Below are 18,670 nucleotides of genomic sequence, written 5' to 3'. Positions count from 1 at the left end.
TGGGTACTTAAATAAGGAAGATCCATGATTAGTGGCATATGTGCTTTTACTGTTATGACATGTTTAAATGATTTTTATAAAAAGCACCTAATGGGCACATACAAGTGTAAGCTTTCCTGTTATTTTAACCATGGCTAATTCTTTGTGAACCAATGAAGTAAAAAATATCTCTAAAAAGTATGGATGCAAATCAAAACAACCATCATATACATCTGAATTATTACACAATCAATGCAGCTTCTCTGTTGCAAGTTTTCCAAGTTGTTTACCCATCATTGTCAGACCAACAGTCAACCATTTATATAAATACTTTGCTAATTAGAAGCTAACATCAGTCTGAGCATGATGAACAACCTGTGACAAATGTCTGATCATAAGCTTCCCACTCCTGTTTTTCTTCTTTTTTTCTCATGACATGCTAAAATTCTTGTTGATCATGAGGTCTCATAATTACACACCCAAGTGTTAACAAATGCACATGAACTTTATATTAGGGAGCACATTGAAAGTATGTTGTGAAAGTTCATCCAGTTAAATACTCTGACTACAAACAAAACAACAGTAATGATATGGAGGAAATTTGTGGAAAATGTACAAAGTTTTAGATTAACAATCTTCAGACTCGTGAACAAGTTGACAGAGAGCGTGACATGGTGTTTAGAGACATGACTTACACTTAATGACATACTTACCAGTCTTGTGTTGTCAGTGTCTGGTTCTGTTACCGCAAGAAATGTCTGTCACTTTGACCACATATTGTCTGGATGAGTTGTTGGTGGACTACAACAGGCTGCACATAGAGAATTTAAAAGGCCCGTGGACAAGGTGAAGTGGCAGAAACAGGAAGGTAAAGAGAGAAGAGAAACGGTGAGCTGAACTTGTTATGCGTATTGTGTCTAACTGACTGAATGCTTCTCTGGTCTTGCTAAACAGTTCAGAAATTAGGAAGTTTAGGCAAATTATATGAACTGATGGCTGTTGGAAAAAACAATCATAGTTATAATTAATTTCTATTTGCTTAAGAACAGTCGCATAAGTGTGCTCATATTGTCCTGTTCTATGAGATGGTCTTGTGACTTGTTATTTTCTGTTATGGGTGCACCGTGTGTGTGTAAGCACATGGTTATCAGTAAACTACAGATGAGAACTCGTTTAAAAGTGCAACCCATCTGTTTATAACTACTTCTGAATACTGTTGTGAAGTTTAGTTTTTGTACATGTGATGAGAACTTCTTGCTGTAGGTAAAATTTTGTAACAAACATCCGTAGGTTTGTCTTTCCTGTGCACAGTCTGAGTGATTTTTCTTCCAACAATGGCACATTTCTACTTACTGCAGGACACCATGAAGCTGCAAACGGCCTTTCTGTTGATTTGTGTCTTAAGGACAAGTTTTGCTTTGCCAGTGAGTTACATCTTGTTGCTTTATCGAACATGTACATTTGTATGTCATCAGCAACTGCAGATAAATAATTTTTAATGTTTTCTTTAAGGTGCAAATTGGAATTATTGCAAGCAATAGCAATGAGGTAAATCCCAGCTTAAGCTTTCATGTCTGCTGGATGCCTTCTGCTGAGAGTTCTTGTCATTTTAACAATAATGTTGATCACCTCATGCAACCCTTTTTTTGTGTTTAGATCCTAAGACTCAATGGATTAACTCTTGCAGCTCTTGGACAAACTCAGGTATGGGCTGTGTGCAAAAAAAAAAAAAAAAATGCTAAAGACTTTAGCTATCTGCATTTCTTTTATATGTTTGCTTGGGAAAATATAAAAATTGCCCAGTATACCTGCTTCTTCCTCAGGCCTCCTCACTATTACCCCAGTATGTTCTGCAGCAGCAGCAGCCTGAGGTATTGCTCACCCCACAGGTGGTAAATCTGAACCCTCAAGTGGCGGGTCCTTTTGGTCCCCAGGGCCCACAACTGTTGCTCCCTAGCCAGGGCAACCAGCTTCCTCCTGTGTTTTTTCCCAACGGACAGCAAGAGCAACTTGGACAACAACAGGATCCCAACAATCCTAATGTCCTGCAGGATGCTACATACCCCATGCAGGTAAGAAAACAACCTACAAAGATGACAATAACATTGGGTAATTACAATGTGATACTACAACAACTATTGCAAGGCTCATCACAATCATATGGAGGAGATGATAACTCTTTAAATCTTCTTCAGATGTATCCAAACCTTATGTATCAGCTTCTGGGATTTCAACAGCTTCAAAGGCAGCAGGTATGAAGTCCAACAATCTGACATGCTCACCAGTGTCACTTCGTTTGTTAAGTAGCTCATCATTGTTTAATCGTTCCTGTCATCCACAGGGATCCCCTTATTTTGTATCACCTTATGGCTATCCCCAGCAGAGGAATACTGCAGTGCTGCAACCCAACAATGGACAGCAGAACCCGCAGAGAACCACACAGAAACCACAGCTCCCACTGCAGGTCAGACACAAAAATACAACCTGAAGTACAGACACAATTTCTGAGGTTCTCTGTGCTTACTGATACAAACAAAAAAATATAACAAAAACAGAAAAGAAAAACCCGAAAGATATTGGTTCTTTTATTACTTTATCTCAAAACAAGAAGAAAAACACAACAAAGCACAAAGTAAAGCAAACTAATGGGAAAATATTCACTGTGGACAAAACATTTGAAGGGATTAAATTCAGAGATTTCCTGTGAAGCACTTGTGCCACTTTGAGTTAATGTTAGAGCTTCTACAAACAATGATGACTCAAAGGCAGGATTTAAAGATAATAACATACCTGCAGACACTGAGTCATAGTGTGGATGTGGTGAGTGTGTAGCAATGACAGCCGTCTGCTATTCTGACCTCACTGTCTACTCACCAAACCTTTGATGCTGTTGAGTAATGAATATTGTTGTACAGCTAATGCTTACATGATTTTTTCACTTTGTTTATGATATTATTTATATTAATATTTGTGTATACATGTACTTTTTAAGTTGTGTCACCTAATTTTTATGCACATCACCTGATTACAGCAGGGTTTCAAGCCAAAGCTGCAGACGGAGGTGAGTTTTTTCTTCTCTCTTGTCCTAATTGAATCTACAAAGTGAGAAAAGGGGAAAAAATGCATCATGTTTATTGACTTCTGTGTCTTTTTGTACCTTTTTCTAACTATAATCAATCTTAGACATGGCCAGCTGGCACACAGAGAGAGTCTACTACAATTCCTCCAGATCCTCGTGGTGACACAACTGGTCCTGGGAATGATGAGGTGGGATTTTAAGGCGTTTACATATTGCACGCATTCTAACACGGAATCATTTGTAAATGACTGTGTGTGTGATAATCTGTTTTCTTTCTCCTCTAGGGTAACCCCAACTTCCCTTTCCTGTTTGAGCCTTAGATGTCACCCAAGAAACAAAAGCATCCATAGGAGTGTGTTGGCCATACACTGAATCTTGTGCTTTGTTTTTACATGTTCAATAAAGAATTCAGAGAAATCTAACAGTTTTCATCTAATTTGTTTATAGCTAGATTTCAACAAAAGCCAATATAATAAAATAAATAAATAAATAAGCACACACACCAAACTATTGTCACTGACAGCGCCATTTAGAATGAAAAAATCAAGTTTGACTGAGAAATCAAAGTGTTGTCAACAGTGAGTTACTTTTGCTCTTTCAGTGCCTTCACTGGACAGCTTTTAACCTCCACCAAGGCAGCCGTTGTGTATTCATGCACTGTCTGTCAGTCAGCAACATAACTCAAAAAGCTATGTAAGGATTTTGATCAAGTGTTCAAGGAATCTCAGAAATGAAATAAGAAAAAAGTGATTAGTTTTGGTGGTAGTCCAAATCACCCTCTGGATCCCTGGATTGAAGGGATTCTACAATATGGGAGATAGGGACAATTTCAACCACTGGATTTTTTTTTTTTTTTTTTTTACAATGCCTTGTTGGAGGTCTGTGATACCACTCTACTATAGAACTCTACTGGTTCTATAAATTTCTTCTTCCCCAAGAATAATTAAAAAATGTAATAAGAAAATTTGTAATTTAACGTTGAATTCTAAAGCTACAGAAATATCAGCAAATGTGCTGAAGATTGCTTCAAGTTTGACGCCAAATAATGTAAAAAAAACCTGCTCAAACAAAAAGCAAAGAAAAACAACTCAACAAAATGAATCACAAAAAAGCAATGCACAAAAAACAAACAAACAACAACAACAAAAAAAAAAACTATAAACTGTGTTTGAATACAACCATATACTGAAAAAAAAAAAAAAAAAACTGCGTTTGAATGATGATGGAGAGCATGATTTTCACATTTTGGTGATGTCTGAAGACAGCAACAAACAAAAACAAAACAAACAAATAAACACACAAAAACATAAAATTATGTCTTGTATATTCAATTGAATTAATCCTTACAAACAAACAGTCATTCTGGGGGCCTGTTTACTTACTGTGAAACTGGAAGTCTCTGAGTTTGTCAGAGCTTTGTTTTTAGGTCATCACTGCCAAGTTCTCTTTTTATAACCTATCACAGCGTGCCTAACTTGCATAACTTTGGTTATTACTACACTCGATCTATTACAGTGTTGATATACTTGACAGGATTACTAATTGAGTTTCACTTTAAGATTTAAACCCCTCCTTCCCAGTTTCTTCTTCTTGGATGTTACTAAATTCCTTTGGGTCCTGTACCCCTCCCCTATTTATACAATTCTCCAGTAGGAAATGTGGGTGACATCATCATTTGACTATTTCTTCACCCCAACCCATCCTGTTGTTTCTTTTACTTTCCGTTTGAACCTTTTTTGTTTGTTTCACCATTGAAACAATAAGTTTTTCTATGTAATGATATGAAGGTTGTAAGGTTCTCCTTACTGTCTGTTAATGAGGCTACAGAAACACTCTGCTCCTCTCTCGCCTCCTCTCTGGACAAACTCTGTCCTCTGGTGTCAAAACCAGCCAGACAAAACCCTCCCAGTCCATGGCTCACAGAGGCTCTAAGGGATCACAGAGCCGGACTCAGGGCGGCAGAAAGAAAGTGGCGCAAATCAAAAGAGCACGCTGACTTGTCTGAGTACCAGCAAAAACTTGTAACTTTCACATCCAGCCTAAAGGCGGCCAAGATAACCTTTTATCAGAACAAGATCCGCAATGCTCCCAACACACGACAACTGTTCATGGCGTTGAACTCTCTTCTATCTCCACCACCTGCTCAGCCTCCCACTGTGCTGACTGCAGAAATGTTTGCTTCCTACTTCACTGAAAAGGTTGCTACCATCAGTAACCAATTCACTGAGCCTGACCAACTCAGCCTTACCAAACCAGCTACTGGTGCCTCACTATGCTCCTTCCGCTCTCTAAATGAGGACGAAGTCTCTAAACTTCTAGTCAGCTCAAAACCCACAACCTGTCCTCTTGATCCTGTTCCCTCTGACATCCTGCAGAGCATTTTACCTACAGTCAAATCTGCAGTAACTCATATTATCAACTCCTCTCTTAAATCCGGTGTCTTTCCTTCTGCCTTCAAGCAAGCTCGGGTTACCCCGCTGCTGAAGAAACCCACACTCAACCCAGCCCAGGTTGAAAACTACCGGCCGGTCTCACTGCTTCCATTCATGTCTAAATTACTAGAGCGTGCCGTCTTCAGTCAGGTCTCACAGTTCCTCCAGGACAACAACCTGTTAGATCCATATCAATCTGGATATAGGCAAGGTCACTCTACTGAAACTGCTCTCCTGTCAGTTACTGATTCCCTACGGCTTGCCAGATCCACTGGTCAATCCTCAGTCCTTATACTGCTGGACCTGTCGGCTGCCTTTGACACTCTCAACCATCATATACTGTTCTCCAAACTCTTAGAGCTTGGCATCTCAGGATCTGTCCTCTCGTGGTTTACATCCTACCTCACAGGGAGATCATTCAAAGTATCTTGGCGAGGGGGCGTGTCCAGATCACATGGGCTGACAACAGGGGTGCCTCAGGGCTCGGTGCTCGGCCCTCTTCTCTTTTCCCTATACACCTCCTCACTCGGTGCAGTCATTAGCTCTCATGGTTTCTCCTACCACTGCTATGCAGATGACACTCAGCTTTTCCTTTCTTTCCCACCTGATGACACAACCGTCTCAATGCGAATATCAGCATGCCTTGCTGATATCTCTGCATGGATGAAGGATCGCCACCTTCAGCTAAATCTGTCCAAGACTGAGCTTATTGTCTTCCCAGCCAGTCCTTCTTTACCGCCACAGATAAGTGTGCAGCTTGACTCAATCACACTAGTGCCTACATCTTCTACCAGGAATCTTGGTGTCATGGTAGACAACCAGCTGACCTTTAAGGACCATGTTGCCTCGGTTTCCCGGTCTTGCCGATTTGCTCTCTACAACATCAGGAGGATCAGACCCTACCTGACTGAACACACGACCCAGCTCCTGGTCCAGGCTCTGGTCATTTCACGCATTGACTACTGCAACTCCTTACTGGCTGGCCTGCCTGCATGCTCAGTTAAACCTCTGCAGATGATCCAGAACGCAGCAGCACGTCTGGTCTTCAACCAGCCCAAAAGAGCTCATGTCACTCCGCTGCTAATTGCTCTTCACTGGCTTCCAGTTGCAGCACGCATCAAATTCAAAGCTCTGCTTCTGGCTTACAAAACAATAACCCAAACGGCTCCGGTCTACCTTCACTCCTTAATCCAGAGCTACACTCCCTCTCGAAACTTACGCTCTACCAGCGAAAGACGCCTAGTGCTCCCACCACAACGTGGCGCAAAATCAGTAGCTAGACTCTTCTCCTCTGTTGTTCCCCGGTGGTGGAACGATCTACCAAACTCCGTCCGATCCGCAGAGTCCGTATCCACTTTTAAGACCAAGCTAAAGACTCAGTTGTTTAAGGAGCATTTCCACATTTAGCTTAACTAAATGAGTCAGAAAGATTTGTCCAGCTTTTTGGCTCAACCAAGTACTGAAGAAGCTGTGTGCACTTATGCCCAAGATGATATTGTGTGATGAAATCATGCACTTATGCCCAATTTGATATTATGTGATGAAATCATGCACTTATGACCTAGTTGATATTGTTTGATGAAATCGTGATCCTGTATTTAAATAAAATGACTAAAAAAAAAAAATAAAAAAAAAAATAAAAATTATATGCACTGCACTAGCACTACATGACAGCACCTGGGTCCAACTGGACTCAAAAGCGGTCTGACTATCACTTAATTATGACGTCCCATCTTGTTTGAATTCATGCTTGTGTTGTTCTTCCTCTCAAATGTAAGTCGCTTTGGATAAAAGCGTCTGCTAAATGACTGTAGAATAGAGTAGAATAGAATAGGTTGTGGCATACTGATGTTTGTGGAGTGATGTTTAAGGATTCTCCATTCCTAGCTTAAATTTGGTTCCTGTTTATTTGCATTGGAACTGGAGCAGGCAGATTTTACATTGTGGTATTTATTTTTCTTTGTTCTCACAAATAAATGGAGATGGCTTTTCCAAGATATCACGCTGTGTCCCAGCAACTTATTAGCCAGTACAATGCAGAAATTTATAGCTTACACATGGTCCTAATAACCATGCTGTGGATTAATAATCAGAAAGTATTTTGCATTTCTGAACATGCTTCAGTCATTTTTTTTTCTTTAAAATTCTGTGTAGTCAAAATGTGTCATCAATCACATACATTTAGGATCAATGAGACAGTGTGACCCTAGTTAAGGGGTGTCCAAATTGGTCTTTGATGGCTGATCCTTGGGCAAAACAGCTCTGCCTCACCTCAAGAGGGCATAGTTTCATGCTGTTGGATGAATAGTGAAACAAGATGCTCTTTTCAATTCTTATAATCGTAAATCTGACTCCAGGGGAGTCAGTGCCTCACCAGCCATGAACCCCACCGCACGTCACTGATCTCCATCAGCATTCTTTGTTCAGCTGCTGAGAAAATGACAGCTCTCGGCTTGCTCTTTTTTTCTCCCAGCTACCTTTTTCCACCATCCACTTGTCAACCTCCCACATAGCCAGGCTATGTAAGTCTTAAATTAGCCTCCACTAGATGCAGCTGAAATGTTTTAGTGGAACGCTTGAGCCTTAGCGAGGCTTTCCCGATACAGCCTGGGTTTCTTTAGCTATGTTCATGGAATACCCCCCAGGTATTTAAATGTGGGACAGTTTGTAAAGACCAAAGAATAGAGAATAAACCCAAATAATAATAATAATAATAATGTCTGAGTGAAAAAAACAAACAAAAAAACAAAACAAAACAAAAGCAGGTCAATGTAAATTTAAATGACAAAATAAATTAGAACATTGTATTTCTGACAAAAGTCAGAAATGATTGAGTGCAACATAATAATGAAATACTTTTGTGTAGATTAAATCTCCAGTCATTAATCACACCTTGAAACAAGGAGTTGGAAGATTTCCCATTGCAGTTTCCCAACAGTTTTTTTCCCCTGTAAGATATATAAGAGAACGTCAAATTTCAGATGGATCCAACAACCTCTTCGTCCATCTATGAGACAGAGCTGTGAGGACTTGAAGGTAACAATGTAAATCCTTTATTTTAGTATTTTTGACATGAAAATGGACTTCTTCATATTTATTTAACAATTTTTTAATGTAAGAAATAATTTAAAATTTCTGTTACAACAGCTGTGATCCCTGAAACCATGCTGAAGGTAACGCTTGTTCTTGGATGCCTCCTGAGCCTCATTCTGGCTCAACCTGTAAGTGTCATATTATCATTCTCAATATCATTTTCAGTGATTGTTAATTAATTTATTTTTATAATGTATATCATGGGGAGCCGGTTGTTCAAAAAATTTTAATTCGGATAAAAGCAATCCGGATTTGGGAATCTCATTTTTCAGGATTGCGGATCACATAATCCGGCTTACTTTTACCCCGGTTGTTCAAAGCAATTGGATCACCCTGATCCAAAATCCCGTTTTTCAGGATGAAATCTGGATTTTTAGTATGTAGATCAATGTGTGCTGCCAGCCATGTGAAGAACAACAGGTAGAAGAGACGGTTTGCATGCCTTGCAAGTGGATCCACCGGGAGCATGTAACATAATACGTGCATGTATTGTAGGGCTGGGCGATATGAACCAAATCTTTTATCTCGATATTTTTTACCTGAATCACGATATACGATATATATCTCTATATTTCTTTTGTCAAGTAACCAAAAAGACAGTTCTAATTTACAGCCTTTGGTGCCAAATATACTTTTATTAAGGATCAGCAGCACATGTGCATTAAAACAGCTGACTGAAATTACAGTATCTTTATATTAAATTAATTGCTCCTAAAACAAAATAAATTTAAAATACTTTTCAATGACCATAACAAAAATACAGCTGTGCAAAATGCAAAAGAAAAGATGCTTTTAACTCAAAACAAGCTATGTCAATATAAACGATATTGCTTCCTTCTATATTGCGTCTGATAAAGTCTCGATATATTTGAAAATCTCGATATATTGCCCAGCCCTAATGTATTGTCCTGCATAACATTGCATTCCTGACAATGTTAATGATGGAACGTAGCTCCATGTGGACATCTGCCCAGCCTCTGTCATTCTATCAGAATGACGGACAGACGGGACGTGTAGTGAGGGATTAAGTCGTTAGATTTTTCTTTTTTTGACAGGTTCTTTACTGATTATGCAGTGATGAATAACAGGACAATTGAATATTTTATTTGTGTTTGTTACTGGATTTGTTTGGGGGTTTATTTCGTGGGGACATGATAATGTTTTTACTTTTACTTTAGTTTTTTTTTTTAACCGTTTTATTTTACTATGCTGAAAGGCTTAATATGAGCCTGTCCCTATGTTAACCACTTTATCACTGTAACGGTAAACAAGTCAGGTGCAAAATACAAATATAAGCATATTCACTGAATAAAAAGTTCTATTCCGCCCTCTGTTGGGATCAGGATAATCCTGCTTTTTTGGATCAAAGTTATCTGGATTCTGCTCAAATGTTTTGAACAACCCAAACTAAGGGTTTTAGCTGGATAACAACCAGGATTGGATTACATGATCCAAGTGGATTTTGGAATCCGGATTTCCATTTTGAACTACCCATTTTCAAGATCTGATCATATCTGATAACCGAAATCCAATCAGATTACGTTTGAACAACCGGCCCGGGTTGATAGCAAACATGGTAACTATAATTTATTTCTTTGTTAACAGATAGAGCACCAGCAATTTGCTGACTCAAGCTCTGGTTCTAACTCAAATGAGGTGAGAGTTTTCAATCTTCTCCAAGAAGATGTATGAGTGTGTCTTAATAACAACATTCCTGATGTTCTTGAAGGGACTGGATTCAATTTCAAATTCACAGCTGGCCCAGCTTCTTCTTGCCCTCCTCCAACTAACTAAAAACACAGCTGACACCACTACTCGTTGATAAGATATTATCTAAAGTGGCCTCATTCTGGCTCAACCTGTAAGTGTCATATCATCATACTCAACATCAATAATGTATATCATGAGGCGATAGCAAACATGGTAACTATAATTTATTTCTTTATTTTGTTAACAGATGGAGCACCAGCGATTTGTTCGCTCTAACTCTGGTTCTAACTCAAATGAGGTGAGTGTTTTCTATCTTCTCCAATAAAACCATGTATGAACATCAGTTCTATGCTGTATGTATCTTAGTAACAACATTCCTGATTTTCTTGAAGGGCCAGAATTCAATTTCAAATTCACAGCTTGCCCAGCTTCTTCTTGCCCTCCTCCAACTAACTACAACTACAACTACAGCTGCAACTACGACTACAGCTGCCACCACTACTCGTTGATAAGATATTATCTGAAGTGGATTCAGAAAATCAACAAGTAAAAAAACTATTATGGATTAAATTTTGACATCAGCACTGTTTTGTGTCTATTTGTCTTTTTTGACTGAGAATGTCTCACTTTTAAAGTCGTTCTGAACAAACTCTTGACAACAGTGTGGGTTGGTTAGAGGCAGGTCAAAGTATTTTGGAAATCGTCTTAAAGAATAATAATGATAAAACAGAAAATAAAAAAAAACTGAAATAAAAAAAGACTTTGTATGTTTTCAAAATATTATCACTTTATAAAGGCTGACAGAAAAAAAAAATACAATCCACAGTCTTGGCAATAAAGAGCAATGATTTCCTAAAGAAACAGACGACAGACAGAAATGAAAATTGGGTGTTGCCTTTAATTTTTCAAAACCACTAATGCATTTTGTTAGTACACTAATGCTGATCATAAAACCAGGTTTTCATGTGCAGCATCTGTTTAAGGGTTTGCCAGAAAGGTTGCTCTGTAACTTAATAAAAGGGGTGAAGTACAATGTTTTTATACAGAGGATTTTTGCACATATATGCACCTTAAGAAAGATCTACTCAACTTTATTGTTTCTGATAGAAGCTATGGCATGATCACTGTCACTGTGTCCATGTGTCAGTGTGGCTGATGTCTCTAGTCATCAGCCACACCTTAAAAGGTGGAGGTGGAGGATTTCTTAATAATTATAAGTTCAGCACAACATCCAGAGCAACGCTAGATCAACCTTCAGGCAAAGCTGACTTGTAGAACATAGATGTTCTTTTCTTCTTGTTTAAGTACACACACACACACACACACACATATATATATATATGTGTGTGTGTGTGTGTGTGTGTGTGTGTGTATATATATATTATGCATGCATGCAGTTTGACGCAGCAATTCAGCAAAGCGTGCAGCCCTTAAGCCATCCCACCAGTGTGAAGCCAGCATCATTGTGACACCTCTAAATTGCAGACATGGACTAATACCTGCTAATGCATCTTATAAGACCAGGCTCACCAGTTTGCCACATTTTACAACCTGTGACAATCTTTAGTTTGACATTATCTCAGACTTAAGCGTTGTTTTAACTAGTGCTTCTACATTGACTGTTAATGTAAAGTCCAACATTTCTATTAAAACTCAGTCATGTGTTTCATCTGTCAAATAAACTTTAGAAAATGACTATGGATTTTTTTAATTTAAATATATCACCTCTGAGATTTGTCTGCAGTGTGAAAACTAAATATTTCATAGTGTGTACTAGACTGACACAAAAACACAATTTAAATGTTGAATAGAGTAGCACTTTGTCATTGTTGCAGAGCAATGAAAAGTCGTTTAGGAGCTCTGTAATAGCAGCAAAGTGATTTGTACATAAGCAACTTGTACACAGGTGGCAAATGTATAAATAAAAATTAACAATGTAAAATAACAAGCAAAAAATCAGAGCATTACCTAATCATGTAGAAAGTATAATCTGATATCTGTTTCAGATGATGGTAGTTATCTGATTATGAAAAATTGGCCTAACACACCTAGATTTATATACACCACCACAATATGTTTGTGCATGTAGACCCACATATTAGATCCTTTTTTTTTTTTTTTTTTTTCTATTACTTACCAGTATTGTAGCAGGCAGAATAATGGTCTAGTTGCTGTGTTAGTGAACAAATTTGCTTTGTCAAAGGGAGCTTTATGGGTATAAGCCTCCTCTTGATAATTTCATTTTTATTCCTTTATCTAAATAAATATGTTGTTTTATTTTGTTTATTTTGAATTTTGGGATTTATGTAATCTTGCTGGACCTGACTGGAGGGGACAGAAAAAAATAGGAGAGTAAAGAACAGAAGTGAAAAGGAAAGTAGGAAAAAGGATTAGGCGATACAGTGGATAGAAGGTAACGACCCTTCAACCCAACCTAACAACAGACAACCATCTGACACACCTGTACGGAATGAGTGTGACCATGCAAATGTGACCACGCCTCCATGGAGGCTAGAAGCAGACTAGGGCGGCCCAGAGACACAGGCGATTAGCAGCAATTTCGGAGCATGAACCCAAGCCATCCCACTATGCCCAGGAGGACCAGGCCCCTGGGGCAACCACCTCCCTCTGCCTGCCCCTGGTGGCACCCAGAGTTTTTTTTATATCTGTGCATGTGCAAAAACTGTGTTGCTGTCTCAATGCAGACAAGTGATGCAGTCTCAATTTGGGTGGAGTCAGAGTACAAACAAAGTACAGCATTCACGTGTAATCTGTTTTGTAGAGTTATTTGCTCCGACATTAGCAGCTAAAACTTAGACTGCGGGCCCCGGCATGTTTTAAAAAAAACTGGAATTTTTACAAATAAAAGAAGGACACGGTCACATACTTCAATAACGATTTTTTTCATCTTCGTCAAAAGTGAAGTTTTTTTTCTATTCTTTTTGAACAGGTTGTGCATGCTTTTATTTCTTCTCATCTGGACTACTGCAACACTCTTTACTCAGGCATCGGTAATAACACACTTTCCCATTTGCAGTTAGTCCAGAACTCCGCAGCACAACTTTTAACGGGGGCCAGGAAATGCGAACACATCATCCCTATTTTAGCTTCTTTGCACTGGCTGCCTGTATGTTGTAGAATTGATTTTAAGATTTTATTGTTTGTATTTAAAGCTTTAAATGGACCGGCCCCCCAATAGATTACCAACTGCCTTCAAATTTATACTCCAGCGTGCGATCTGAGGTCCGAGGGCCAGTCCCAGTTTGTGGTGCCTAAGACAAGACTTAAAACTAGACAGGGCCTTCTCTGTAGTCGGCCCCAGACTCTGGAATGCCCCTCTATGTCCGATCTCCCCCACAGTGGAGTGCTTTAAATCTTGTCTAAAGACTCACTTTTTTTTCTCCAGCTTTTAACACTGCGTGAGTTGTGTGGTCCTCTGTCTTTTTTTTTTTTTCTTCTTCTTCTTTTGTTGTAATGTATTATGTTTGCTTGTATGTATATGCCATCTTGTGTTGTGTTCCAGTTTGTAATGTGTTGTGTATCTTTTGTTTTCATGGACCCCCTTGAAAACGAGATATTGCATCTCAAGGGGCTATCCATTAAATAAAATTGCAAATAAAATCAAATAAACAGTTGATTTATTAGGATCATTGATCTGCACTGATTAAATTCAACTAAACGATCTAGCTAGTACAGTAGTATTCCAGTACTTAAACTGGGATGAGGAGAAATGTCAAGGGGACTTTTTTCCCCTGTGTTTCTCCTTTCTCTGTTCTAGTTATTATCTAAAATAATTGTAAAAAAAAAAAAAAAAAGAAAATATATTCCTCTGGTTTCCTGAGGTTCATTGGTGAAAACATCCATTGAAAGCACCCATTGACTGGCAGTAACAAAATAAAACTTTACCATTGAGACTATATTGTCTGGTCATCATGTATATAAATTGTAAGTACACATCTAAATAGCTTATCCAGCATAGCAACAATTTCTTCAAAAAATGAGAAGATAAGGAGGGATGTACATTTCACTGGGTGTAGCCTTTGACCAAACACTAATCCACTTGATTTGTAAATATAAGACCAGGCATTAAAATGTGGGACAGTTTGTAAACCCCAAAGAACAAAGAATAAACCCAAACAATAACAATAATAATGTTTGAGTGAAAAAAAAAACAAAACAAAAACAGGTCAATGTAAATTTAAATGACAAAATAAATTAGAACATTGTACTTCTGACAAAAGTCAGAAATGATTGAGTCCAACATAATGATGAAATACTCTGGTGTAGATTAAATCTCCAGTCATTAGTCACACCTTGAAACAAGGAGGTGGAAGATTTCCCAATGATTGCAGTTTCCCAACAGTTTTTTTCCCTCTAAGGTATTTAAGAGAACGTCAAATTTCAGATGGACACAACAACCTCTTCGTCTATCTGTGAAGCAGAGCTGTGAAGACTCTAAGGTAGTAATGTAAATCATTTATTTTAATATTTTTGATGTGAAGATGGACTTCCTCATATTTATTTGAACAAATTTCTTCATGTGAGAAATAATTCAAAATTTCTGTTACAACAGTTGTGATCCCTGAAACCATGCTGAAGGTAGCGCTTGTTCTTGGATGCCTCCTGAGCCTCATTCTGGCTCAACCTGTAAGTGTCATATCGTCATACTCAACATCAATAATGTATATCATGAGGCGATAGCAAACATGGTAAATATAATTTATTTCTTTTTTTTTGTTAACAGATGGAGCACCAGCGATTTGCTCGCTCTAACTCTGGTTCTAACTCAAATGAGGTGAGTGTTTTCTATCTTCTCCAATAAAACCATGTATGAACATCAGTTCTATGCTGTATGTATCTTAGTAACAACATTCCTGATTTTCTTGAAGGGCCAGAATTCAATTTCAAATTCACAGCTTGCCCAGCTTCTTCTTGCCCTCCTCCAACTAACTACAACTACAACTACAGCTGCAACTACAACTACAGCTGCAACTACAACTACTGCTGCCACTACTCGTGGATAAGATATTATCTGAAGCGGATTCAGAAAATCAACAAGTAAAAAAACTATTATGGATTAAATTTTGACATCAGCACTGTTTTGTGTCTATTTGTCTTTTTTGACTGAGAATGTCTCACTTTTAAAGTCGTTCTGAATAAACTCTTGACAACAGTGTGGGTTAGTTAGAGGCAGGTCAAAGTACTTTGGAAATCGTCTTAAAGAATAATAATAATAAAACAGAAAATAAAAAAAACTGAAATAAAGAAAGACTTTGTATGTTTTCAAAATATTATCACTTTATAAAGGCTGACAAAAAAAAAAAAATAAAAATAAATAAAAAATACAATCCACACTCTTGGCAATAAAGAGCAATGATTACCTAAAGAAACAGAAGACAGACAGAAATGCAAATTGGGTGTTGCCTTTAATTTTCCAAAACCACTAATGCATTTTTTTAGTACACTAATGCTGATCATAAAAAAAACCAGGTTTTCATGTGCAGCATCTGTTTAAGGGTTTGCCAGAAAGGTTGCTCTGTAATTTAATAAAAGGGGTGAAGAGCAATGTTTTTATACGGAGGATTTTTGCACATATATGCACCTTAAGAAAGATCTACTGTAGTGGAATTTATTTATCAAGGATCACACACTAAGTGAGAATCAAACAAAGTATTTAATTAAGAGCTGATCAGCAATGAGAGATCACACAGTCAAAGAAGCTTTGGCTGCACGAGTCTGGGGAGGTACATGTGTGCTTGGTTAATATAGGCAGAGCATGAGCTGATAACATCGAGGTCGAAGGTCATTGTAGTAAACCCCTCATGGCCTGGTACAAGGAAGAGAAGAAAAGGGGGAAGGGAGCTCACTAAATCCTTATCTGGGTACACAGTCATTCTCCTCCCTGAGTAAAACATAAGCCAAGCTTTAACAATGCAAAGTGTAGTCTACAGAATATAAGGGTTATGTGTAAATTTTCCATTACAATCCACCCCTTTCATTAAAATGCAACATATTAATCACACATAAAGAGAAAATTTACTCAAAGAACTCCAAACCACCAGCGTCATCATATGGAGAAGTATCCGCTGGAACATAATGATGAAAATAGAAAGTGAACGTTCCGTTAAGCATACACTTGATAAGAGGAAGGACACAGCAAAATACAATCAGAACACAGGAGAAAAAATACAAGAACCACTAGTAAACCAGTCCCAGAAATTCCACCCCTTAGAGGGTAAATTAACATTGTCGCAGCTGTGCAGAGTATCCCAGAGATCAGTAAGGGCATCATGGATCACAGACAAGCTAGCAGATAAGCCAGATAACATGTTCCAGACCAGTTGACAGGAAGGTAAATATAAGAGTGTCTGTAACATGTCCAAACCATATACTGAGAACATCCAAAGCTGGTATCTGATGGGATGTAAGACCAAGGGGTGTTAAGAACAGAGTTATTGTACAAAGGAAGGTCAGGAAAAGGTAAAAGTGCTGTAAGGTTAAACACAACAATTCCTAAGCCCCACTCTGTAGAAGGAGAACAGTCAGGGAATAAATCACAAGGATTTAAGGTGAACGAGTCAGAGCGTTTGGGGCAAGGTGAGGATATACATGAGACTGGGAGAATACGCTGACAAACTAGAGTGTCCTAAAAAGAATAGTGCATCTGTCCCGTTTCGCTAAAAACAGAGAGATGGAGAAAAATACGATCTCTTAAGTGGAAAACAGTTTTGGATGAAACACAAGTAGAGTTTGTATTGCTGGAAAATTCAGTGGGCCTCCTCCAGGAGAGGGGGGGGGGGGGGGGGGGGGGGGGGGGGGGGGGAGGGGGGGGGCTGGTGTGATTAGGTAATGTTCCTAGGGTGTAATCTATTACCCATGATCAGAGTTCACAAAGTGGTATTCAGAGGGACTGGATATGGAATGAAAACTGATTGAGAGGATGTGGCATGTGGCACCAGTCCACAAACATAACAGCTGTCATTTGTCAATTTATGAGCAGACATGTTAGCACCAAAGATCATCAGTGTTGTCATGATGCTGAAGGGTGTGGTCATCTCGGCGGTGCCTCCTCAAGGAGGGTGCTTCTGTCATCTGCAGTCATCTGGCTGGTTGGGACGAAGCTAGGGAGTGTTGTGTTGGGCGAGGACCGGTTGGATCCAGGTACCAGAGGAGGAAGGGGACAAGGATGAAGAAGATGACGCACGACCATCCCCTCACGGCAACCTGGGTGCACTTCATGTTGCCACATGGAGGGTAAACTACCCCTCACGGAACTGACCTCAGGGATTATTCTGCCCTGTGGTTGAGAGGTCAGCTGAAACCGGGGTTGGTGTACCTTGGAACCTTGGAACCTCCTACAGTCCACGTAGATCCATGTGGACCTTTCAGCGACCTTCACGGCTGTGTGAGTGACCAACAAGACCTGGAATGGACCCAGCCACCTTTCAAAACGCCAGTGCTTTCTTCTCGTCTCTGGACCAAAACCCAGTCTCCCAGAACCAAGGAGTGGAGCAGATCTAATTCTGGCGTGGCAGGCCTTCCTTAACCACACTGTGCACCTGTGAGAGAACTTTGGACAGATTTTAGCAATAAGCAAGCATGTTACCTTCACAGTATGTGGTAGACATGGAGAGTCCTGGGGGATCCAGACTAGTGTGAGGAGGTCTGCCAAACAGAATCTCAAATGTGCTGAGGTTCATTTTGGGCACGTTTCCTCATCCTCATGTGCGAGTGGGAAGGCTTTAGGCCAGGACTGTCCTGTGTCTTCACAACATTTAGCCAGCTTACCTTACAAAATGGCATTTTCACGCTCGATTGCTGTGCCTGATTTGTGGGTGATAAGCACAATGAGTCTTAAGCTGGAACCCCAACAGTCCACTTACCTCTTTCAGGGCTGCATTGACAAAATGTGAACCATTGTCAGATGAGACCTTAACTGGAATCCCCATCTTGGAATGATCTCGGTCACCAGAGCCTTAGCCACGACTGAACTTGTAGCATGCTTTGCTGAAAAAGCTTCAACCCATTTTTGGCCACATGTCAATCATGACTAAACAATATTTCTTATCTTCTGCAAGTGTTAACTCAATGAAATCCATAATCACGTGATCAAAAATGCTGATTAGGTGGTGTATGACCAGTTGGAGGGCAGGCAAGAGGGCGGACTGTATTGTAGCCTGCACAGATCAAACATTTTTGCAGTACTGTTCAGCCACCACAGTGAAGCCTTTTGTAAACCAAGATGTTATAGAAGATACCATTCCCCCTTTTGGCACATGGTCCACCCCATGTGACAACTTAGCAAACTAGGGGAAAAATTGACAAAGAAGGCAAGGTCTTCCATCAGTAGAGCGCACAATACCTGCAGAACCAGAGG

The 18,670-nt window shown here is 39.2% G+C and overlaps 1 protein-coding gene across 2 annotated transcripts; it reads left to right on the top strand.

The window, feature by feature from the left end:
* The first annotated feature begins 793 nt into the window (after positions 1-793).
* odam (odontogenic, ameloblast associated) lies at positions 794-3,471 on the top strand. 2 transcript variants are annotated; one of them, XM_041981798.1, is made up of 10 exons: positions 794-867; positions 1,338-1,403; positions 1,492-1,527; positions 1,636-1,683; positions 1,803-2,051; positions 2,175-2,231; positions 2,321-2,443; positions 3,014-3,040; positions 3,163-3,246; positions 3,343-3,471. In XM_041981798.1, the coding sequence occupies exons 2-10, from the start codon at positions 1,344-1,346 to the stop codon at positions 3,376-3,378; spliced, it is 720 nt and encodes a 239-aa protein (XP_041837732.1). In that variant the 5' UTR covers positions 794-867; positions 1,338-1,343; the 3' UTR covers positions 3,379-3,471. The 2 variants fall into 2 exon arrangements, with proteins under 2 accessions (XP_041837732.1, XP_041837731.1); XM_041981797.1 differs by having other exon boundaries at positions 796-867; positions 3,011-3,040.
* The last annotated feature ends 15,199 nt before the right edge of the window (positions 3,472-18,670 follow it).

This window comes from Melanotaenia boesemani, chromosome 4, assembly GCF_017639745.1.
Source record: "Melanotaenia boesemani isolate fMelBoe1 chromosome 4, fMelBoe1.pri, whole genome shotgun sequence".
In the NCBI taxonomy this organism is placed as follows: domain Eukaryota; kingdom Metazoa; phylum Chordata; class Actinopteri; order Atheriniformes; family Melanotaeniidae; genus Melanotaenia; species Melanotaenia boesemani.
Note: the sequence above shows the minus strand (reverse complement) of the source record. Positions and strands in the feature narration are given on the sequence as shown.

What these genes read in the sequence shown, in the direction of transcription:
- odam (XM_041981797.1), top strand. Translation starts at nt 1,344, where the DNA reads ATGAAGCTGCAAACGGCCTTTCTGTTGATTTGTGTCTTAAGGACAAGT. An exon ending in AACAGCTTCAAAGGCAGCAG is followed by an intron (nt 2,232 to 2,320) that starts GTATGAAGTCCA and finishes TGTCATCCACAG; the next exon opens with GGATCCCCTTATTTTGTATC. An exon ending in AACCACAGCTCCCACTGCAG is followed by an intron (nt 2,444 to 3,010) that starts GTCAGACACAAA and finishes ACCTGATTACAG; the next exon opens with CAGGGTTTCAAGCCAAAGCT.